The 24,265-nt window shown below is 39.2% G+C and overlaps 1 protein-coding gene and 1 long non-coding RNA gene across 20 annotated transcripts in view; one reads left to right on the top strand and one right to left on the bottom strand.

Moving 5' to 3' along the window:
* Positions 1–490: 490 nt before the first annotated feature.
* Positions 491–2,729, bottom strand: LOC309617945. Its single transcript, XR_014238210.1, has 3 exons — positions 2,610–2,729; positions 1,143–1,238; positions 491–628 (listed from the first exon to the last, which is right to left on the bottom strand). It is a non-coding gene; the product is annotated as an uncharacterized lncRNA (long non-coding RNA).
* Positions 1,235–24,265, top strand: part of RHOT1 (ras homolog family member T1) — a 91,150-nt gene continuing 68,119 nt past the window's right edge. For 10 of the 19 annotated variants that reach the window (XR_014238198.1, XR_014238199.1, XR_014238200.1 and 7 more), the window contains exons 1-7: positions 1,235–2,464; positions 9,443–9,514; positions 13,191–13,249; positions 15,653–15,734; positions 18,025–18,068; positions 18,367–18,420; positions 18,577–18,629. Coding sequence is in view for 15 of the 19 variants with exons in the window: in XM_082370890.1 (XP_082227016.1) it covers positions 2,089–2,464; positions 9,443–9,514; positions 13,191–13,249; positions 15,653–15,734; positions 18,025–18,068; positions 18,367–18,420; positions 18,577–18,629 (740 nt within the window). In the remaining 4 variants the exon portion in view is untranslated. Of the gene's footprint in view, positions 2,465–3,775; positions 3,795–9,442; positions 9,515–9,538; positions 9,763–13,190; positions 13,250–15,652; positions 15,735–18,024; positions 18,069–18,366; positions 18,421–18,576; positions 18,630–24,265 lie in introns of those variants that run through there. The other 9 variants (XM_082370877.1, XM_082370888.1, XM_082370882.1 and 6 more) reach the window with 4 other exon arrangements.

The raw sequence follows: 24,265 nt of genomic DNA, 5'->3' as shown, positions 1-24,265 counted from the left end.
TTTTCTTTTGTATCAAACTGTTAGTCATCGCTAGCTGTAAGTGCTTGCTGGGTGACTCCTTTCTGCAGCCCTTGGGTCTGGATTTTTAAGTAAGTTTTTTTCTACAAAGGAGTTTGAAGTATTATCTTTGCAATGTTCCCCCTAAATAAACTCTTCTTCCTAGCCCTCTGCCTTCCAGACATTCCCCCTGCAAAGACTTTACGCAGCATGCATGTGCAACATCACGAAGGCCTTGTCTCTTCTCACGCTCCTGATGTCCACAGAATTAACACCGGCATCCACTGGCGATGCTGATGCAGGGCTCCCAGGGTCATGATTCTCTACAAAGTCTTGCTCGGAGGGAGCCGTGCCCTAGAGAACTTCGTCCTTTGTGATCTGATATTTGTGCAATTCATTTGTTAAAGAAAAAGCCTTTTTCACAGACATTGTTTTATGGGATCCTCCAAACTACTCTGTGAGGTAGAAGGCTGGGAAGAGATGATAGTCTTTGGTTGAGAGGAAACTGAGGCACAGAGAGGTGATGTGACTTGCCTAGCATCATATGCTCAGGATGGCAGAGCCCGGGCTCAGTCTCAGCTGTCATGCCTTTGGCAAGTTATGGTATCTCTCTGGACGTTACTTGTCTTACCTATAGAATAATGGGATTAGAATAAGTGCTCTGTAAGGGTCCTTCCAACTCAAACATTTTGTAATAGTAAAATTCTGAGGAATACTTTCCCCTGAAAGATCAGGCCATCAAGCCTCCTGAAGTTCATCTTATTTGCCTCCATCCTGGAATATGACTTCATTATCTCCCAGTGAGCAGGAAGTGTGCCTTTCCTGTCTTCCTCTTTATATCACAGAGAGAGTGTTTTTTGGAAGGGCTTCCACCCCTATGCTCCTTACAGATATCATATAGCTTAAATGGTGAAATACTGTTGTAAACATAACAATGAATTTGCCTCAAAACCTGTGGATTTCAACTTTTCAGTGAGCTCTACGACAGTAATGACAGCTGAGATCAGTAGAGCAAGTGCTGTGCATCTGACAAATGCTTGACATGTATTATATATTCTTCACAACCACCTAAGAAGGTAGGTATTATTATCATTATTGCCATGTTACAGAAGAAGGGGCGGGCTTGGAGAAATAAAGGAACTTACTCAGGATCACATAACTATCAGGTGCTGGGCTCTGGATTCAAACCCATGCAGTTTGTCAGCAGCTGTTAAATGCTGCACCAGACCACAAGGCTTCTCCTAGGAGAAAAGGGGATTGGTATTATACACACTTTATTCCCTTACAAAAAATTCATTTTGTAATATTTAAGATAGAAAAAAGGCACAAAAAAAAAAAAGAAAAAAGGCACATTATGCACAGATAGTGTTTCCTCCTTCATTCTCTCTCTCTCTCCAACCATCTGTCCATCTATCTCCCACTGTCTGCCAAGCACTGTTCAAACATATAAGCATATATAGAGAGATATAGCAACAAATTCCTCCGGATGGAGAGAGTCAGGAGGAAATTAAGACAATGTTAGAAAAATTAGTACAAGTTTATTATTCAGTGTCACCTATGTGTCCGACACTGCGCTGGGCAAACCTATGAGACGTATCAGAAGACCCTGCCTAAAGTAAACCACATAGAGAGAGGAAAATCACTTAGTTTGGTTACAAAGAAACGAATCTGTTTACACAGATAGTGTAGAAACTAATCTCATTATTTAGAATCGTATTTTATAAGCATCACAGATAAAAAGCAGCTAGGGTGGTGGGCTTTGGTAGTGGAAAGGACTCGATTCTGGGAGGTAGTCATCCTTTACTCAATCAAGCGCTTTCTGAGGGCTTTGTCCAATAAGGTGGGGAATACTTCTGAAAACCAGGTGGACACGTCGCTGCTCTCCTGCAGCTTATAGTCAGCCAGGTGAGAATATTCCCGCCCTGAGTCACACTGCCAAGTTCTAGCTATATGACCTTGGACGAGGAACTTCTCCTGCCCCTATTTCGTAAAAGAAATGGGGTCAGATAGCGACCCTGCCACTCAAATTCCCGGCCCAAAGCGTATCCCTGGCCGCTGTTCCCGGAGGAGGGCGGGCGAGGCTCCCGCGCGATGCTCTGCGGCGAGCCTGACGGCGGGGGCGCAGGTCCGGGACAGAGAGCGTTCGCGTTCCGAAAGCGCTTGTCCCTCGCGGCGCCCCGTCGCCCCGCCGCCGCCGCGACTCGCGGAGCCGGAGGAGGCGGAGCAGGCGCCGTCCCGGCTCTTGAGCGGGCTAGCTGCCGAGGAGGTGGTGCGGCGGGCCCGGGAGGCCGAGGTTCGGGCGGGGCGGCGGGAGAGGCTGGCAGGCGGCGCCGGCAGCGTGGGGAAAGCGGCGCCGCGGGCTGGGCGCTCCCGGCGAGAGGAGTCCGCTCCATGCGTGCGGGCCGAGGCCGGCCCCTGCGAGCCGCAGACATGAAGAAAGACGTGCGGATCCTTCTGGTGGGAGAACGTGAGTCCGCGCGCCCGGGCTGGCCGGGGCTGGCCGCGGCCACCGCAGCCCCTGCCGCCCCGCTGCCCTACCTCCGCGCCCCCAGGCCTCCCAGCCCTTCCGCTCTCCCCTTTCGGCTGCCCGCCGGCGGCCCTCGATCTCTCACCTCACCTGGGCCCTCCTGAGCCCTCCTTCCTCTGTCCCCCCGTCATCACCCTCAAGCCGTGTCTCCATTAGCCTCTGACCGCCCGGCCTCATCCCTCCGAAGGTCCTCTCCTCCTTTTTCTCTTGGAATGCTCTGCTCCCGGGCCTCCGCGTTTCCGAGGCCGCCTCCTCTCAGACCCTCTCGTCTTCCGTGGAGATTCCCTTGTCCCTGCCAGGCAGGTGCTGGAACAGGCGGACTGACCAATTGGGATGGCGTGAACTGGCTCCCCGGGAAGCTAGGGGGAGGGGTGCAGAACTGTTCGACTTGTGGGCAAGGTCAGGTGTCTGCTTGTTTTTGCGCTCGCGGTCTTCCCTCGCTCTAGGCATTGACTGTAAGGCACGGAGCATTTTAAGCGGTATTTGCTCTTTGCATTGGAATAACTCCAGGTACACTCGATGTTTCCTCAAAAATTTACTCTCAACTTCAAGTTATACAAGTGCTCAATGAATGAATACTTATCTGGGGAGGGTCCTTCAGTTGAGAGAATTATTGTTACCCTAAAGCCTAGTTTCCCCCATCTTTTAAAACATTATTTCATAACTACTTGGTAATTAATTTAAAAATAACGAGCACACGTGAGACCCCTCCCCCCCCCCCCCGCGATTCTTAGATTTCACTTTTTGAAGATGTAATAAAGGAGACATGTCTTCTGTTCACTGATTTGGGGACAGAACAGCAGGGACTTCTTGATGTTGTGCAAGTTACATGACTCAGTTGGTAGGACTAAAATAAGAAAAAAGTGGGCTGGGGAGGACTGGACTGTTTGTTTTAAAAGTACATTAGTTAATGCCCTGCCTTTGCTGTTTTGAAGCTTTCTGTTCTAAACCCCGTTTCATTCTGGAGTAGCCCCTCCAGGTCACTGTGATGCCCTCCCAAGGAAGGAAGTGAACACATTTTTACCCTCTTCTGTAGTGTTCTTTGCTGTTCATAGAAACCTCTGTTCACCTGCTATTGTAGAAATCTTCCTTTAGAATCAGAATTTAGAAGTAAGCTTAGCCAGACACAGTTTACTTTTTGGTTTGCAGTTGTGAATTTTAGTTTTAATTTATAACAACACGTGTATCTTAATCTGTGTTTTGCATGGACTTCCTTGACAAAATTCAGGAATATGATTCATGTTGATGCATTTGGAGCAAGGTAGGGAAAGTGAGTAGATGTCCCACTTAAAAAACCTATGCATAAAAAAATTTTTTTTAAAACAAAAATTCTTTGTTTTGGTTTTAGTTTTGAATATAGGGAGCAATTACCTATAATCATTAGTCTGTAAAACATCTGAATTGAAGTGTTATACATATGTAAGATATATTGTCAGCCTTAGGACATTTAAGCTAAAAGGTTAACAGTATTACTTATTTTGAAATACATAAAAGACTTAAAAATTTGTTAGAAAAATTATGAGCCATATTCTGATGAAATGAAAGCAAATAATAGAATTGGTAAGAGGGTATATGTGAGAGTTTTTAGATAGGGAGAAACTTGACACAGAGAAAGCCTTCGTTTTTGAGGAAGAGATTTTTCTTAAAGAGGATGGTACCGAAAACTTTAGGTCAACTACCATATATACATGATTTTTTTTTCACATTTAAAAGTATGAGAGGGCTTCCCTGGTGGCGCAGTGGTTGTGAGTCTGCCTGCCAATGCAGGGGACACGGGTTCGAGCCCTGGTCTGGGAAGATCCCACATGCCGCGGAGCAACTAGGCCCGTGAGCCACAATTATGAGCCTGCGCGTCTGGAGCCTGTGCTCCGCAACAAGAGAGGACGCGACAGTGAGAGGCCCGCGCACCGCGATGAAGAGTGGCCCCCACTTGCCGCAATTAAAGGAAGCCCTCGCACAGAAACAAAGACCCAACACAACCATAAATAAGTAAATAAATAAATAAAATTAAAAAAAAAAAAAAGTATGAGAAATGGGCTTCTCTGGTGGCGCAGTGGTTGGGAATCTGCGTGCCAATGCAGGGGACACGGGTTCGAGCCCTGGTCCGGGAAGATCCCACATGCCACGGAGCAACTAAGCCCATGCACCACTACTGAGCCTGTGCTCTGGAGCCCGCGAGCCACAACTACTGAACCCGCGAGCCACAACTGCTGAAGCCCATGTGCCTAGAGCCCGTGCTCCGCAACAAGAGAAGGCACCGCCATGAGAAGCCCATGCACAGCAACAGAGAGTAGCCCTGCTCACCGCAACTGGAGAAAAGCCCGCGCGCGGCAGCGAAGACCCAACGCAGCCAAAAATAAATAAATTAATAAAATAAAATAAATTAAAAAGAAATATGAGAAAGAGTTACACTTATTTGGAATATATAATTTTAATTTTATAGTAAAGGGTTGTATTCTGGGGGGAAATGACTGAAGCATTACTTTTTGAGATTGAATGTAAATATCTGACAGCTACTTAGCCTAGCTGTAGTGCTTTAAATGCTAGGTAAACAATAAGTGTGACCAAGACTGGTCATTTTGATACTGGTCTGATACACAGATTTATCAGGAAAACCACTTTTTAAGGAAAAAGTTGTAATAATTCATTTGTAGTTTTAAGATGGTTAACTAAGGGAAATAGGAAATGAAAAGAAAAAGGAGCATCGTCTCTGGAGTTGTTGTAAAGCCTGTTCTTTCTCAATCACTTCAGTACATTTTATTGCTGTTAGTGTCCGTCCCTGAACCACACAGCAGCAGCTTCAGTCACTGAGGCTCCCAAACCGTTGTGAGCAGTTTCAGCATTCTGTTGGCTTAACCTATACTGTACTCTGGAGGTGAAATGGATCTTTTCTTGATCCATCCAGAATCTGGATTCTGAGCCAGCCAGGCTTTAATGCTAAGTAGTTGCTTAATGTCTGTTGACTGCTTAGATCAGAAAAGTTAGGCTGTCTGTAAATTTTAAGGTGTTTATTTGCAGAGAAAGCCAAAGTATTTTAAGTACCTTCTTCACCTTATCTTAATTATTGAACATATTGAATACTATTCAGACCAAATTAAAAGTCAATTACCATTCTTTAAACAAAACAAAAAATTAAAAATTAAAAAAAATGCAACCACATGAAACTTAGTTCTTCAGGTTATAATTTTCCATGGTCAATTTCATTGGCCAGAATTTGCATTTAACTAGATTTGCATTAGTATGCTTAACAGATGTCCTTGTTATAATATGAGGAATGAGCCTTATTAACCTTTTATCTAAATCCTGTAGCTGCATTAGAAGTACACAAGATAGTCTTAGTTTTAGTGAAGTCTTGTTTTTAAATTAAATTGAGATATGTTTGTTTTCTGGTCAAATTAATTAAGAAAGTGGAACTGTTATCCTCTTTTTAAATGAGTCCGGTAGCTCTTATCCAATTTGTCTAACTGCTTGGTTTATCATCGAAACTTCTGGCAAACTAGCTCACACTTTGGTTGGCTCTGGCCTAGGCTTTTGTAATATTTCCTTAACTGGTATCCCTGCTTCTAATTTTGTCCATTCTCCATGTAGCAGACAGAGTCATCTTTAAAAAATATCTCAGATCGTGTTACCCATTTAATTCTCTGATGATTTCTACTTTCACTTAAAGACCATTAATTTTTTTTTTTTTTTTTTTTTTTAACTTTTGGCTGCACGGTGAGGCATGCGGGATCTTAGTTCCCCAACCAGGGATCGAACCCATGCCCCCTGCACTGGAGGTGCAGAGTCTTAACCCCTGGACCACCAGGGAAGTCCCAAGGCCATTAAACTTTTTAATGCAGTCCTGCAGAGTCCTTCACAATCTGGCCCTTGCTTTGTTCTTGTACTACTCTCTCCTTTACTTTGCTTTCTCTACAAGAGGGCCCTGACCCAGGCATTATCCCTACTTCCCTGCATATTTGTTCACTTTTTTCTGTTGTTACTTGGGCTAGAAGGTAAGCTTTGTAAGGACAGGGGATTTGTCTTGTTTATTGCCATTTCCCCAGGCCTAGAGTAGGACTGGCACAAAGTAGGCACTCAAATAGTTGTTGAAAGAATGAAAGAGTTCAAGCTAGTTTAGTTTATTTAGACTTTCCTTGTTTTCCAAACCACTCCTCTTAGTCATAAAAATGTGATCATTCTCCTTTCTTAAAATCTGGTCTGATGTGGTTATTGTTAGGATTTGAAGGGGCAGCATTCATCCAGTCTCTTGTTCCATGTTCTTAGCTTTATTTTGTTGGAGAGATTCCTGTGTTCTGGCAATGAAGTAGACCAGTGACTTATAATGGCAATGCCATGTCTAGTTCATGTCTTGACTGCCAGGAATTATAGTCCTTGCCAAAAGAGGTCAGCTTCTCCTTGAACCACCAGAGGCCATCTTGGAGGTTTAAAGGGGTTAGAGAAAGATTCTTTAGGTATACGAGTTAAAGAGACTTCAGGAATAAGCTAGCATTTATTTTGGAGAAAAACTTTCTATGATCTTTTTAAAGCCATATTGCTCTCCATTCTGGTCTTTGTTAGAATGATATTTGAAGATTAAACTGCTCCAGTTTCAATTATACTGTGTCTGGTGATAGATAACGCAATGCAGTATGGTACCTACTATCACCTGGGTGATAGTACCTGGGTGATTGGCCATAGAAAGTCCATTCTACATAGCCTATTCTATTCATATAGAGAGTCTCTTCTACATCATCCTTACCTATGTACTGAGACCTGTTCTCTGCTGTCTTTTCTGCTCTGCCGGCACCAGTTGGGCACTAGTGTTGACGTAGTTTGAAGGAGAGGGATAGACGATAGCATTTGTCCTTCTGCAGCCCACATTGTCTGCATATGGTTGATGAAATTTTCCTTTGGAACAATGCTCAGCTATTTCCCCAAATGCTAAAATTTTCCAGTTAAAAATACAACTTCATAGCTACTCTCCTCCTCCCTGTGTATTCTAATTACAATAAATTAGGAAGAGCCAACAAGGCTTCTTAATAAAGAAGCAGATAAAAATGAGGAGTAGGTCCCTTTGCTACTTGAAGCATGGGGTGTTTGTTATCAAGAAAAATAGCCAATATGGCTGGTAGGGTGGTAATTGGAACCAGGGAATATTACTTCTGCTTCATGAATATTAAGAATTTGCTGTCATTTAGAACTAGATGTTCAGAAGATGTGATGAAAAGACAAATTTTTAGCTGGGATAAATCTAGATAATTTGTTCTATAGTGATGAATTATGCTTCCCATGGATGACCTACTTAGAAGCATGGGGTTTCAGACAGAACTGTAGCATGTTGTGTTGAACTGAATCAGAAGGCCTTCTGTCCTTGGGGATAATTGTGGCCATGCTTTTAATTTTTATAGATCACTTTAATATTTCTTAGGCAAAATAGAGGAAATAGAGACCATCAGATGTCTGGCTAACAAAGAATAATTTTTTTGTCCTCCATATTAATATTTATATTAAAATGTTTATATTATATATAATTATTAAATTTAATTATATTTATCATAAAATTGTACTATATAAAATATTTATAGTATATATTATATTAAATATAAAATTTAATTGGTACAATAATTAGAGAAGAGCTTGGGATATTGTTCCTTTATGGAAATAATTTTTATTTTCTGGAGTAGTTAAAAATATGCAGCGCTTATACTCATTTGCCATTGTTATAAGGGATTTTTTTTTTGGCTGTGCCGCGCGGGTTGCAGGATCTTAGCTCCTTGACCAGGGATCAAACCTGGGCCCTCGGCAGTGAAAGCGTGGAGTCCTAACCACTGTACCGCCAGGGGATTCCCATAAGGAACCTTTTTGATTATAGGCTTATTTAAATAGTTTTAAAATTTTAATATTCTAAAATTTTTTCCTTCAAGGCATTCATTTATTTTCTCAATTAAAATTAGCTTGAAGGCGGCCTATTTTAACTTTAATTTTAAACCTGCTGCTTCATTATTTCTTTGATAGTCTCACTCAAGGTTAGGTGGGTAGGCCTTAAGAGAAGCAAAAAAGCCCTAGTTTAGATTCACCAAAGCATTTTTTTTTTTTTGGTTAACTTTTTTTTTTTTTTAATTTATTTTATTTATTTTTGGATCTGTTGGGTCTTCCTTGCTGCGCATGGGCTTTCTCTAGTTGCGGTGAGCAGGGGGCTATTCTTTGTTGCAGCGTGCGGGCTTCTTATTGCGGTGGCTTCTCTTGTTGTGGAGCACGGGCTCTAGGTGCGTGCGCTTCAGTAGTTGCAGCACGCAGGCTCAGTAGTTGTGGCTCGCGGGCTCTAGAGCGCAGGCTCAGTAGTTGTGGCTCACGGGCTTAGTTGCTCCGCGGCATGTGGGATCTTCCCAGACCAGGGCTCGAACCCGTGTCCCCTGCATTGGCAGGCGGATTCTTAACCACTGCGCCACCAGGGAAGTCCCTCACCAAAGCATTTTGAAACTAAATCACATCTGTATAATCCTTTATTAGTTAAAGCAGCTATCGTTTCACTGCTCTTCCAAAAGGAAACCCAAAATGGTACTAATGAAAACATGCTCACTCATTTTCTCCCAAATTCACTGTAATCTCTCTCTCTTGCTCTAATTTTGAACTTGTTTTAAAAAAGGAGATCACTCTTGGATTTCTATGTGGAAGAGATTCATGTTCTTTGATTTTTTTAAAAGGCCTTTTATTATACAATTACTTCAGAAACTAGATGGGATTGTTTTATTGTAGTGAGTGCTAAATTGCCTCAGATTCTTTAACAAATGAGGCAGGATACGAATGAGTAGAAATGTCACACTTTGAAAGGTAGTATCATACAAATAAATTAATTATCCCCACTCTTTGGTATTGCTGTCTTGTAAGTCTGTATGATCAAGCATAAGTAAAGCTCTTTCATTGTTGCCGTCTTTACAGTGCCTCGTCTCCTCCAAGCCGTTTCCTTTCCTGTCTCTGAGGCCTGCCCTGTTGGAATGGACATGGTGACAGGTCTGTGCTTTGGCAGGAGTTGCTGCAGGTAGCCAGAACTGCCCTGAGGAGCTGAGCTGCGAAGAAATCTGAATTTCCTCAGAATGTTGGTTTTCTCTTCTGAAAATATCACTGGGAATACAGAGGGTCCATGAGAAAAGCAGAAAAGGGACTATGACCAAGAAAAGGGTTGTTGTAATGAGTTTTAAGAAGAGAGATGAGGAAGAATGGATGCATTTTAAAGGTTACCGTGAGGGGGAACTTTAAAGGTAACACAGAACACCTGTTGAAGACCTGCATTTTGCTAAGGGATCCTGAGTGATGGTGATTAAGGAGAAACAAGTCCTTTGCTGTCTTGGAAACTAATAGGCTTTTTGATATTGTTGATTGACTTAATTTTGAAGATTTTGTTTAACATTTTGAGTTAAGGATTCAAAGGTAGGTTTCTTCTGAAACTGGTGAGGGCCTTTGAGTGGTAGGATACAAGTAAAATTTTTAAAAGGTAATTCTAAAAAAGGGATTATCAGGGTATCAGAAGAAGAATCAGGGTATTAAGGTAGGCAGATTTCTCAAGGACCAACAGTGGGACTTGTTTTAGTTACCAAGGAGCATCTGAGTTATTGAGTATCCGACTGAGTATCTGATTATTGAGTATCTGATTCATTTTTTCCCATTCCTAACTTAGTAGATCAAGGATAACATTGTAGACATGTACAGCTGACCTTTGAACAACACAGGTTGGAACTTTGCAGGTCCACTTATCTGCTTATCTTTTTCAATAGTAAGTACTACAGTACTACACAATCCGCAGTTGGTTGAATCCAGGGATGAGGATACAGATGAATCGCTGATACAGAAGGCCGACTATAAGTAACACTATTTTCAACTGTGCGTGTGTTAGCACTCCTTACCCCCGCATTGTTCAAGGGTCAGCTGTATAAGATATCCAGGAGGGTTCTTCAGAAATGGAAAAGTTTCTGGGAACATCTGTGCTGGTGATAGTTGTAGGATTTTGGAGATAACCAGGGAAAAAGCACACATCTCTCCTAGGGCCAGAAAGGCCCAGAAGTTCAAAGGTCACAGGTATTGTACAGGCATTAGATCTTCTAAAAGATTTGTTGTTTTAAGTATCTGGAATAAGAGGACGGTGGCTTGGCCCATTTTAAGATAACTACATTTGACCTTTGAACAAAGCAGGGGTTAGGGGTACTGACCCTCTGTGCAGTTGAAAATCTCTGTATAACTTATAGCTGGCCCACTGTTTACTGTGTTCCTCTGTATCTGTGACTCCACGTCAAAGATCTGCAGATTGTGTAGTATTTTAAATTGAAAAAAAAAATCTGTGTCAAAGTGGACCCACACAGTTCACATCTGTGTTGTTAAACACGTGGGGAATTTGATTGAAGGATAGACATGACTCCTTTGAATTATTTTTGCAATTTTTCTGTAAGTCTGAAATTTTCTGAATAGAAATTAAAAAAAAATTGAGCCAGAGTTGCTGGATTAGTCAACAATGAATCTGAGTGTTTTAATTAACTTACGCAGTATTTGTGTATGGGGTGCTTCCTGACTTTTGTGGTCACCATTCCTTTTCTGTATTACTAACTTGTGTTAACAATAATTTTTAATGTCTGGCATAAGAAAGAGAAAGAACACTGCTTAGCCATCAGGAGATGGGTTATTCTCTTAGTGAGACCATGAGAAAATCACTGTGGCTGGGTCCCTTAGCTCTTCATCTGAAATTTTTGTGGGGAGCTGGATAAGCTGCCTTCAATAACTAGGTTGTAGCAGTTCTGTGATGATGGGCTCCTGATTCCCTGACTCAGGGAGATGTTATGTTATTGTCAGCCACTTGAAGAAGGCCCAAGCCGTCTTACACATGTAAATTGAAAAGATTGAAGAAGTCAGAGCTAGAAGACACCGGTTAACCATCTGATCTGCCCTCCATCTGCAGCACCCGCTTGTTTGCAGCACACCCCCTAAATTGTTTTGACCAGTGCTCTCTTTTCTAGCCAGTCATCATTTTTCCAGAGACTTGACTTGTATTTTTTTTTTAATAAATTTATTTATTTTATTTATTTATTTTTGGCTATGTTGGGTCTTCGCTGCTGCGCTCAGGCTTTCTCTAGTTGCGGCAAGTGGGGGCTACTCTTCGTTGCGGTGCGCGGGCTTCTCATTGAGGTGGCTTCTCTTGTTGCAGAGCACGGGCTCTAGGCGCGTGGACTTCAGTAGTTGTGGCACGCGGGCTCAGTAGTTGTGGCTCGCGAACTCTAGAACACAGGCTCAGTAGTTGTGGCGCATGGGCTTAGTTGCTTCGCGGCATGTGGGATCTTCCCGGACCAGGGCTCGAACCCGTGTCCCCTGCATTGGCAGGCGGATTCGTAACCACTGTGCCACCAGGGAAGTCCTTTGACTTGTATTTTTAGTCACCCTTTCTTTTAGTCATTTAGAAAAGGAATGTGACTTTCCTTAACTTTAACATTTTCCAGTTCTTTTATATTTAGACTTGACTTTTGAAAACTATAATTTTCTATTACAGCAGAGATTAACAGGCAGGTGGACTGTTTTCCTCTAGAATCACGAGAGGATTTAGTTGATAAGCATTTGAATATCTAACGATAGTAATTATATTATCGGAAAATGATGGGAATGAAAGTCAATTTTTAGAAAAAAAATTAAGAATTTAAGTTTGTGCATTAAAAAAAATTGCTAGGTTAGAAAATGTAACAGGAAAATATCTTTGCTCTTACTAACCCTTTAAATATGATACCCTAAAAAAGAAATGAGGTAAAGATATAAAGAAATAGACACTCTGCTCTTCTATTGGTGAGGATATAAATTAGTTTATTCTTTTTTGGAGCTAATTTAACAATGTCTGTTAAAACAAAAAAGATCATGCATGCTAACTTGAGTTCCACTTCTAGGAATTTATCCTGTAAAAATACTCATTGCAGCACTGTTTATAAAAGTGAAAACTTGAATACTGTTCATTGTTAGGAAATTACGTTAATAAATTATGACATCATACAATGGATTCTTATACAGCTATCAAAAAATAATGTAGGAAGCTTTTTAAATGTTAATATAAAGTACACTTACTGCTATTTTTAAAAATTGTGTTAAACTATACAAGACAATATTAAACATTTTAACCTTTTGTAAATGTACAGTTCAGGGGCATTAAGTGTGTTCGCAGTGCTGTATAACCATCACCACTTTCTACATCTAAAACTTTTTCTTCATCCCCAACGAAAATGCTATATTTATTAAATAATAACCTTCCCTTTCCCCCTCCCAGGAGATTTAAAAATATTGACATGGAATACTGCCCAAATACATAATTAAGTGATAAAAGAAGATTGCAAAATAGTATAAATACTCTGATTCTACTCTGGTAAATTATTACTATGTTAAATATAAGTGTAGGAAAATCTGGGAGACTACATATGTTAAACAATGGGGGATACTATGGGAGATTTTTACTTTTATATATTTTGGTAATTTTTTGTTTTAAATAATATGTGTAACTTTACTAAGCAGAAGAAAAAGATATAATTTAAGTATTGTACTAAAACATGCTAATTTGGATGCCTCTGATTTTAGGTAACAAATAACAGACTTTCCTGTGTGGTTGCTAAATTTCAGGTTATGTAGAATCTAAATACTTTATTAAAGTAGTTCTTTCTTCTTTTCACAGCTAGAGTTGGGAAGACATCACTGATTATGTCTCTGGTCAGTGAAGAATTCCCAGAAGAGGTAAACATTTTGATTTCTTAACTATATTTAAAATGTTTTAAATTGTACCAAAATTGAGTTAAATAGAATACATTTTTGCATGTGGTTTCTTTCTGATAGTTATGACTTCTAGAAAGGCTTGTGGTAGTTTTTACAAGACATCTCTGAAATATAGTGTAGGAGAAAGAGTCAAACTAGTTCTGAGTTCACTAAGTCCATTGTGTTTCTTACTTTTGATCTTGGCTAGGACATTTGTCATCTCTGTGCCTTAGTTGTCTCATCTGTAAAATGGGAGCTGAAAGGGATGTTAGAGATATCTAAGCTGTATCATCCTCTCTTAATGTTTTTCGTAAGCCCAAAGTATAGAACAGATGGAGTATTCCTTTAGTTGAAGTAAGGGTAAAAGGTCTGGCTCCCCGCCTGCCTTCCATCTGACACCCCCCAGTCTTTGAGGCATTGGAACCACTAGGATTCTGACACACATGTTTGAAAACCTCAAATATTATCCACCTGCATCATTTTACAAATAAAAAATATAATTCATTCCACCTTTGCCTACCTCAAAGGATTGTTATGCATCTCAAATGAGATAAGCTTAGTAATAATACAGAGCCACCAAAAGTTAGGTGGTTTTGTTATTGCTGGCAATGTATTTATTTATTACATTTTGGAAGTTCCAGTATGGGGGACTGTTGGCTAAGACCTTATGTAAAGTTAAGATATTGTTATGAGGAATGGGATCAATGCAAAAGGGATGAAAATTATTTCTTTTTATTTTCTTTCTTCACATAGTAGGTATTATTAGTGCCATGGTTTGCATTTATCATTTCTTTACTCTTGTTTAATTAGGAATATCTGTGCAATTTTGCTGTTTAGAGAGGAATTTGATGTATTACGTGGTAGTTATTTCAAAAATTACAACTGCCATGTGACCACTCATTGTTTCTTTTTTTTTTAAATTTATTTATTTTTATTTTTGGCTGCCTTGGGTCTTTGTTGCTGCGTGCGGGCTGTCTCTAGTTGTGGCAAGCGGGGGCTACTCTTCATTGTGGTTCGCGGGCTTCTCATTGGGTGGCTTCTCTTGTTGCAGAGCACGGGCTCTAGGCGCACGGGCTTCAGTAGTTGTGGCACTCGGGCTCAGTAGTTGTGGCACTCGGGCTCAGTAGTTGTGGCTCGCGGGCTCTAGAGCGCAGGCTCAGTAGTTGTGATGCACGGGCTTAGTTGCTCCGTGGCATGTGGGATCTTCCCGGACCAGGGCTCGAACCCGTGTCCCCTGCACTGGCAGGTGGATTCTTAACCACTGCACCACCAGGGAAGTCCCACTCATTGTTTCTTTTGCTTTTTATTCTCTTAAATAAGATAGTTAAATAAATCATAGCTTAATTTGTAAAATGGAGTGTATTTTCATATGTGGTGTGTGGAATCAGTAATGTTAATTAGGATCACTCAGGTTATAATACCTAAAAGTTTTCTGTGATAGTTTAACTTAGTTTAGAATTGTCATTTTATTTTATTTATTTTATTTTTATTTTTTTATTTAATTCCTTTATAAGTTTATTTATTTATTTATTTATATTTTTGGCTGCGTTGGGTCTTCGTTGCTGCGCCCAGGCTTTTCTCTAGTTGCGGCCAGTGAGGGCTACTCTTCATTGTGATGCGCGGGCTTCTCATTGTGGTGGCTTCTCTTGTTGCGGAGCACGGGCTCTAGGCATGCGGGCTTCAGCAGTCATGGCACGCGGGCTCAGTAGTTGTGGCTCAAGGGTTCTAGAGCTCAGGCTCAGTGGTTGTGGGGCACAGGCTAAGTTGCTTCATGGCATGTGGGATCTTCCCAGACCAGGGCTTGAACCCATGTCCCCTGCATTGGCAGGCGGATTCTTAACCACTGCGCCACCAAGGAAGTCCAGAATTGTCATTTTATAGCATAGTCCTTTTTGGGCGTGGATAAGGGGTTTTTCTAAGTAATAGGGTCATTAAGCATAAGGCTTATGTAGCCAGTTATCTTCTAGAAGAAATGAATTTTGATAATTTATTAATTTATTTGAGGATTGTTTTAGATTAACATAGGTCTTCATTTGCAGAGTATCTTAAGCCTTCAACAAAATAGAATGAAAACTACATTTAAAAAATCTAATTTTGAAACACCAAATTAATTTAGGAGCTGAAGTATCCTTAATATGTCCTGTGCCCACACAGGTATAAATGTGCATGTTTTTTTTAAAAAAAAGTGTTTTATCGTATAGTTTTCATATATATTTGCATCTGTGGTAAAGCATAAAAATAAGCATTTAAAAGTACAATCAATACTTGTAAAGATAAGTATTGGCAAAAGGGGCTACTATATGGATACATTTACATAATCTGTTAACAAGTTTGATTGATAATATTCAAAGGTTTTTCCTTTTTTATATTTGTTTGCAAATGAAGGTTCCTCCCCGGGCAGAAGAAATCACCATTCCAGCTGATGTCACCCCTGAGAGAGTTCCAACGCACATTGTAGATTACTCAGGTAGTAAATGTCTTCTTGTAGGTGAAGCTGTAGAGTTAATTTAATAGTCCTTAAAAAGGTACTTAACTGAGCTTTAAAAAATGTTTTAGGAAGGGTGTTCCTTTTCTCTAGCAGTAAATGATCATTTACTCTTTTTGTCTTACCCCACACCCCAAGAAAAGCCTCCACCTTGCAGTTCTCTGTCCCTAATTTACTAAGTTGGTTCTGTAATAATGAAAAAGAAGGAGGGATGGCAAATGACCAGACAAATGATACCCTCCTTGAATTTGCATGTTTGCAGAGAGAAGTTCTGTGTTAATTTTGTTATCAGACATTCAGGCATGCTCTGATGATGTAGAAAGAGTTCTAATTTGAAAATTTTTTGAGTTCTAAATTGGTTCTTTAACTTGTCAGACTTTGTCCTAAAACAAAAAAAGCTAAAACAGTTATCTTGCTTACAGTATATGATAATGGAAGCACATCTGTATTGCTTTTAATAATGTAAAGTTTTTCTACACACTACTACTTTACTTTTTAGTCATTAAATTATTTTACTTTGTTCTGGGACTTCTTTTGGAAAGAAAGGGAAGTTGTAACAGGTGTACCACTCTGATGAGAGATGTTGATACTGGGGAAAGCTATATATGAAGGCAGGAGGTATATGGGAAATCTCTGTACCTTCCACTCAGTTTTGCTGTGAACCTAAAACTGCTCTAAAAAATGAAATCTATTTTTAAAAATGGGTATAACTACATTAGTAATACTTTGTTTTGCTGAGCTGGTATTCCATATATTCCAAAAGTGAAATACTTCGCAGTCTGATACATATGACTGTTGAACACTTAAAATGTGTCTGGTCTAAATTGAAATGTGCTCTAAGTATAAAATATAAGTGGATTAAAAAAAAAAAATAAGTGGATTTAGAAGACAGTATGAAAAAAGGAGTGTACGATATCTCATTAATAATTTTTCTATTGATTACATATTGAAATTTTAATATTTTTGTTATTTTGGGTTAAATTAAAAAGTCATTTTACCTGTTCCTTTTTACTTTGTTTAAGGTGACTACTAGAAAATTAAAAATTTCATGAATGGCTTGTATCATATTTCTCTTGGACAGCACTGTACTAGAAGCTGAGGGGAGTTGGATGTTTTCTGCTACAATCAGTCTCATAACTAGCTTTATTTACAGAATTATTCTTTTTCAATATGTGTAGCCACATACTTAGATTCACTTCAGCATTAGAATTGAGGCCTTAACCCATTGATTACTCAACATTTGAGAAGATATTTAAAATATGGCCAATTTTTTAGCATAAATTGAAATACCATGTACTCATTTGTGGTATTAGTTTGTATGTCAGAAATAACATGCATTTTGGGGGGAAACAGTTAACATAAAGTGATCTAAATTAATATGTCAATAATTGCTTTGGTCTTCATTTGTTTACTTCTCCATTCTAGCTATATATTGTACCTATCCTCTGCACCTGTAGGATTATAGGCATATCCACCCATTGAGACCAGTTCTAGCCAGAGATATGGGCCAGTGAGGGAATTTTTTCTTTTTTTTTTTTTTTTAATATTTATTTATTTATTTATTTTGGCTGCGCCGGGTCTTAGTTGTGGCACTTGGGATCTTAGTTGTGGCACTTGGGATCTTTTAGTTGAGGCATGAGGGCTTCTTAGTTGCGGCACATGAACTCTTAGTTGGGGCATGCATGCAGGATCTAGTTCCCCAACCAGGGATCGAACCTGGGCCCCCTGCATTGGGAGTGCTGAGTGTTACTCAATGGACCACCAGGGAAGTCCCCAGGGAATTCTTGACTCATTATCATGCTCCAGTTTTGCTTCTGAGGCCTGGTTAAGATTACTTCTATCTGCTCTCTAGATCTTAAGCTTATACTGCCCAGATTCTCACCTGGCTTTTTGACCCTGTGTGTATAGACTCTTTGTCTGGGCTTCTGACTCTAGCTTGGGTTTCTGATCTCTTTTCCCATTCCCTTCTCAACTCTGGATCAGATGCCGGCCCAGATTTATCACACAATGCCTTCTGCTCTTCCGTGCCTGAGTTATCTTCATGTAGACTTGTCTCTCAGTGCCAGCCAGCTTCCTTATCATAGTTCAACTCTGCTTTCTCTGGCTTGCCCTTGTCTTTGCCACTTGTCTGGCACTACACCATGTAAATGGCATGAGGGGTGAGGGATGTTTTGAGGGATGTTAGATGGGTGTCATGGATTTTAGCTTGGCCATTTGTTTTTATGAAAGTGTTTAAAATATGAAAAGAAATTTTTGACTTTGTCATTTGTAGAAGCAGAACAGAGTGATGAACAACTTCATCAAGAAATATCACAGGTAAGTTAAAAAAAAATAGTTCTAGGTTCTCTTGTGGCAAAACAGTGATGATTCTGTATCTACCATTTCATTCTCTCACTTACCAAGAGGGCTTTTTCAGTTCTTTATTGTTACTGCTGACTTTGAGAATGTATTTTTGCTGTAAATCCTTTGGAACCTTTTTCTCTTAGAGGCATGCTAAGTTTTTTAGTTTTCAAATTTTGTTCTTTCTTTGGCCCAAATATATTAGCTAGTTGGTAATTAAATGCTACTTTTGTGTTATTTTAAAATGACATCAATTTGTTAATTTTTCTTGTAGGCTAATGTTATCTGCATAGTTTATGCTGTTAACAACAAGCATTCTATTGATAAGGTATGAATGTATGACATTTTTTCACTATATTTTGTTAAATTTCAGTGGGGGCACTTTTAAAATTGATCCTCAATTTAGAATTTTAGGGGTCAAGGGTAGAGAATTTTTCAAAGAAGATCCTCATCATGGCTTAGTTCTTGTTAATTTTCATTTTAGGTAACAAGTCGATGGATTCCTCTCATAAATGAAAGAACAGACAAAGACAGCAGGTAGTTTTTTTCTCTCAAACTTTGTATATTGAAAAATTTCAAACTTAGAGAAAAGTTGCAAGAAATAGTATAATGAACATCTGTAAACTATTTACTTAGATCCACTAGTTAACAGTTTGCCATATGTGCTTTATCTATAGGTCTGTCTGTTTACACACTCACACCTTTTTTGGGAGGAATTATTCGAGGCAGCGCATATATTTGAGAGCAAAGCAGAAAATAGAGCTCTGGTACTATAATGTGCCCTCTCTCTTGAGATGCCCTTTTGAGGATTGGCAATACCCTAAGTCATTGAGTGCTTACCATGTGGTATATGTAAGAGCACAGGACTTGGAGGAAAATGAGTGACCTTGGAAATCTGGCTTGGCCTCTTATGAGCTTTAAAACTTCATTGAGCCTTAGTTTCCTCATCTGTAAGTGGGTAATACTTCTCTTGGCTACATGTGGTTATTTTGAGAATCCAGTGAAATATAATGCATGTATAAGTGCTTTATAAGTTCTCTAAAAATCTTTATAGAGATGTTCATTTAGGAATTCATGCAGGGAGATTTCTTTGAAATTCTTTGTAAGATATATGTATGATAGGGAAAAAGCAAATTCTGTTTTTTTCTGAGCAGATTGGTGGTACTAGGTATAAATGTTTTGAGCTTTAAATGGAAACAAAACATTCTCTTGTGGTATTGTTTAATTGAACATGTTATTTGTGAAGCATTTGAGTCTTTTTCAAAAAAATTTTTATTGAGATATAATTGACATAACATTATGTTGGTTTCAGGTGTATAACATCATGATTTAGTATTTGTATACATTGTGAAATGGTCACCACAATAAGTCTAGTTACTATCTGTCATAATACACAGTTAACTTTTAGTATTTACTCTTTTGGCTACTTTCAAGTATGCTCCACAATATTATTGACTATAGTCATCATGCTGTGCTTTACATCCCTGTGGCTTATTCATCTTATAACTGAAAGTTTGTACCTCTTGACCCCCTTCACCTGTTTCACCGACTCCCCACCTCCCACCCACTTCTCTGGCAAGCACCATTCTGTTCTCTGTATCTATGATTTTGGTTTTTTTTTTAGATTCCACATATAAGTGAAATCATACAGTATTTGTTTTTCTCTGTCTGACTTAACTGTCCTTAGCCTAATTCCCTCAAGGTCCATCCATGTTGTTGAAAATGGCAAGATTCCATTCTTTTTTATTGCTGAATAATATTCCATTGTATATATATTCACCACACCTTCTTTATCTATTTATCCATTTATGGACACCTAGGTTGTTTCCATATCTTGGCTATTGTAAATAGTGCTGTAAATGAACATGGGGGCACATATATCTTTTCAAATTAGTGTTTTTGTTTTCTTTGGATAAATACCCAGAAGTGGAATCGATGGATTGTGTGGTAGTTCTATTTTTAATTTTTTGAGGAACCTCCATAGTGTTTTCCATAGTGATTGCACCAATTTACATTCCTACCAACAGTGCACAGAGGTATATGAGGGTTCCGTTTTCTCCACATCCTCACCAACACTTCTTATTTCTTATCTTTTTGATAATAGCCATTCTAACAGGTATGAGGTGATATGTCATTGTAGTTTTGATTTGCATTTCCCTGATGATTAGTGATGTTGAGCATCTTTTCAGGTGCCTGTTGGCCATCTGTATGACTTTTTTTTGGAAAAATCTGTATTCAGATCCTCTGCCCATTTTTAAATTGGATTTTTGGGTTGTTTTTTTTTTGGCTGTTGAGTTTTATGAGTTCTTTGTATAATTTGGATATTAACTTCTTATCTGATATATGATTTGCAAATAATTTTCTCCCATTCAGTAGGTTGTCTTTTAATTTTGTAGATGATTTCCTTTGCTGTGTAGAAATAGAAATTTTTAGTTTGATATGGTCCCACTTGTTTATTTTTGCTCTTGTTGCCAGATCCAAAAATTCATCACCAAGTAACTTATGCCTATATTTTCTTCTCAGAGTTTTATGGTTTCAGGTCTTACATTCAAGTCTTTGATCAAAATGGTCTTACATCCATTTTGAGTTAGTTTTTGTGTATGGTGTAAGATAGTGGTCTAGTTTCATTCTTTTGCATGGGGCTGTCCACTTTTCCCAATACCATTTGTGGAAGAGACCATCCTTTCCCTATTATATATTCCTGCCTCCTTTGTCATAAATTAATTGACCATATTGTTTGGGTTCCATTGATCTATGTATTTGTTTTAATGCGAATACCATACTGTTTTGATTACTATAGCTTTGTTATGTAGTTTTAAATCAGGGCGCATGGTGCCTACAGATTTTTTGTTCTTTTTCAAAATTGCTTTGGCTATTCAGGGTCTTTTGTAGTTCCATCCAATAGGATTATTTGCTGCATTTCTGTGAAAAATGTCATTGGAATTTTGATAAGGATTGCATTGAATCTGTATATTGCTTTGGGTAATATGGACATTTTAACAATATTAATTCTTCCAATCCATGAGCACAGAATACTTTTCTGTTTCTTTGTGTCTTCTTCAGTTTCTTTCATCAATAACATACAGTTTTCAGTGTACAAGTCTTTCACCTCCTTGGTTAAATTTATTCCTAGGTATTTCATTCTTTTTGATGCAATTGTAAATGGGATTGTTTTCCTAATTTTTCTTTCTCATAGTTTGTTGTTAGTGTATAGAAATGCAACCAAATTTTGTGTATTGATTTTGTACCCCACCACTTTACTGAATTTGTTAGTTCTAACAGTTTTTTGGTGAAGTCTTTAGGGTTTTCTATATATAAAATCATGTCCTCTGCAAATAGTGACAGTTTTAGGTGCCTTTTATTTCTTTTGCTTGCCTAATTTTTCTGGCAAGTACTTCCAATATTTTATTGAAAAGAAGTGGGGAGAGTGGGCATTCTTGTCTTGTTCTTTTTTTTTTTTTTAATTTATTTTTATTTATTTATTTTTGGCTGTGTTGGGTCTTCATTTCTGTGCAAGGGCTTTCTCTAGTTGCGGCAAGCGGGGGCCACTCTTCATCGTGGTGCGCGGGCCTCTCACTATCGCGGCCTCTCTTGTTGCGGAGCACAGGCTCGAGACGCGCAGGCTCAATAGTTGTGGCTCACGGGCCTAGTTGTTCCGCGGCATGTGGGATCTTCCCAGACCAGGGCTCGAACCCGTGTCCCCTGCATTAGCAGGCAGACTCTCAACCACTGCGCCACCAGGGAAGCCCCTTGTCTTGTTCTTTGAGTCTTTTTAAATGTTAGGAAAACCAGACTAATATCTATATATTATACACATATGGCCCTTTACTTCATTTTTTAGATTTCTTTTTTAGTTGGGCATTTTCATGCCTTGAAACTCTAAAGATCTGTTTCTAAACAGATGAACATGGTGACTCACCCTCTCACGTATTTACTTTGTGACTGAGATGGCATTGTATGTGCTACATCTTGCATCTCTGATGGCTTCTCTTTATCATTGTTTTATCATTAACATTGTTTTAAAGTCACTTTGTAGTGACTTACTGACAAAGCTGAAAGGAGTGTTCTAGAGCTATACTGTCCAAGGCAGTAGCTTCTAGTCAGTTGTGGCAATTTAAGTAAAATGAAATAAAACGAAAAATTCAGTTTCTTGGACATAGCCACATTTCAAGTGCTTGATAGCCACTTGCGGCTAGAGGTTACAGGAATGGACAGTACAGATAAAGATCATTTCTGTCATCACAGAAGGTTGTATTGGACAGGACTGCCTTGGAGGAAACAATGCCTGTATGCTCCTGACACTTGTTTTTCTTGCTGATTACTTGAACTGTTTCCAGGAGGGACTCTTCAGAGGAGTCAGTTTTGCCAGGATCTCTCAAGCACTAGCTTGAACAACTGAATTTTTAAAATGGGCTCTACTACGACAGCTTCCTAAACTGCTCTTTAGAAACTAGCTGGCTGGTCTTGTGGCCCTTTTAGTATGCCATCTGAAAGCGGCTTTCAATATTTGGAGATCTAATTGCGCTTTCTCAGGTGTGGCTATACTTTTACCCCTCCCTGAATCATGTGAGCGTATTTATTTCTCTTGTGGTTGATTTGTTCCAATGTGGTCTATTTCTTTAGTGTATGGACTTCACATTTTCCCAATACCTTCTTTCCTGGGCCTCATACTTTAAGTTTATATTTGTTACACACGTGTTCTTACTTAGGACTTCCTTGTACCATTATCACAGTGCTCCTTAGTCAGGGGTGCCCATCACTGTCGCCTGAAGTACTTTAAAACAATATAGATGCCTTTGCTCCACCCTTTGAGTTTTAGAATCTGTAGGTTTGGAGTAGGGCTTGGACATGTGTATTTTTTTTTTTAAGATCCATAAATTATTCTGAGCACACCTTTGGTTGTAAGGCAGCACATTTTTGGAAACCCTTCTGGCTCTATTAACAATCTATATTTGGGTTATGAAGTGGGCCAGTCCTTTTACACATAATAACCACACTAGGTGGTTAAATAAATGCTTGCAAGTATTTCTTTTGCAATCTGGAGTTCCAGCAAGATGATTTGCTTTCCCTTTAAGCTTTCTTGTGGGATGTACAAATAATTGTTCTCCACTGGGCTAGTACTCCTTGGTAATCCCCGTTCAGATTTCTGATAGGCCTGTCAGATTTAATTTGTTTAAAACAAAATCCTTAATTCCCTGCCTACTCCCCACTGCCCCCCACCACCCAGATTTCTCAGTCTTTTCTGTCTCAGAAGCTCTACGCATTTTGTCCAGCCAAAAAATCTGTTTATTTTTCTTGATTTCTGTTTTCCTTCAATCTCCATATTTAATCTACCCATTGCTCCTGTTTGTTCTACTTCTAAAATATATCTCAAATCTGAATATTTCCTCTTCACCTTCATTGCCCTAATCCAAGGTATCACATAAAAAAACTTTTTTATTATTGAAAAAAATCAAACATATACAAAAGTAGAGAGAATAGTATAACGAATCCCTCTGTATCAGTCATCCAGCTTCAGTAATTAACAACTCATGGCCAGTGTTGTTTCATTTATTACCCCTTCCCTTGGGATCATTTTGAACAAATCAGACATCATATTGTACTGTAAACATTTCAGTATGTATCTCTCAAAGATAACAAATGACTGCATTTTAAAATATCATTTGGATCATATCATTCACCTAGTTATAACCCTTCTGTGGCTTCCCTTTTTACACTTAAAATAAAACACACACTCTTTACTGCAGCTGTAATTCCTTTTGTGTCTGGCCTTTCCTCCTCTCTCCAACTCCATTTCATACCTCTTCCCCTTGTACCAGTACTCTTCAGCCACTCTGGCATTTTTCTGTTCTTTGGACTCATGGGAATGTTTTTTCAGTTCGGGGCTTTTGCACATGCTGCCCCTTCTTCCCAGCCAGCTCTTTCTTGGCTTTTCACGTAACAGATTCCATTTCATCCTTCATTCCTTGGCTCAAATGCCACCTTGTCAGAGAGATTTTTCCCTGATTACCATGTAGAGTTAGCCCCCTCCCGTTACTTTATCCCATATCCCCCTGTTTATTTCCTTCATTGCACTTACAGAATTGGAAAGTGTCTTGTTTGTTTATTTGCTTATTGTCCATTTTCTGATTTTCACTATGAGAGTGAGCAGGGGCCTTTTCTGTCTTGTGTCT

This window comes from Balaenoptera borealis, assembly GCF_965194805.1.
Source record: "Balaenoptera borealis genome assembly, chromosome: 20".
Taxonomy (NCBI): domain Eukaryota; kingdom Metazoa; phylum Chordata; class Mammalia; order Artiodactyla; family Balaenopteridae; genus Balaenoptera; species Balaenoptera borealis.
The sequence above is the reverse complement of the archived record's forward strand: the minus strand, read 5'-3'. Positions and strand labels throughout refer to the sequence as shown.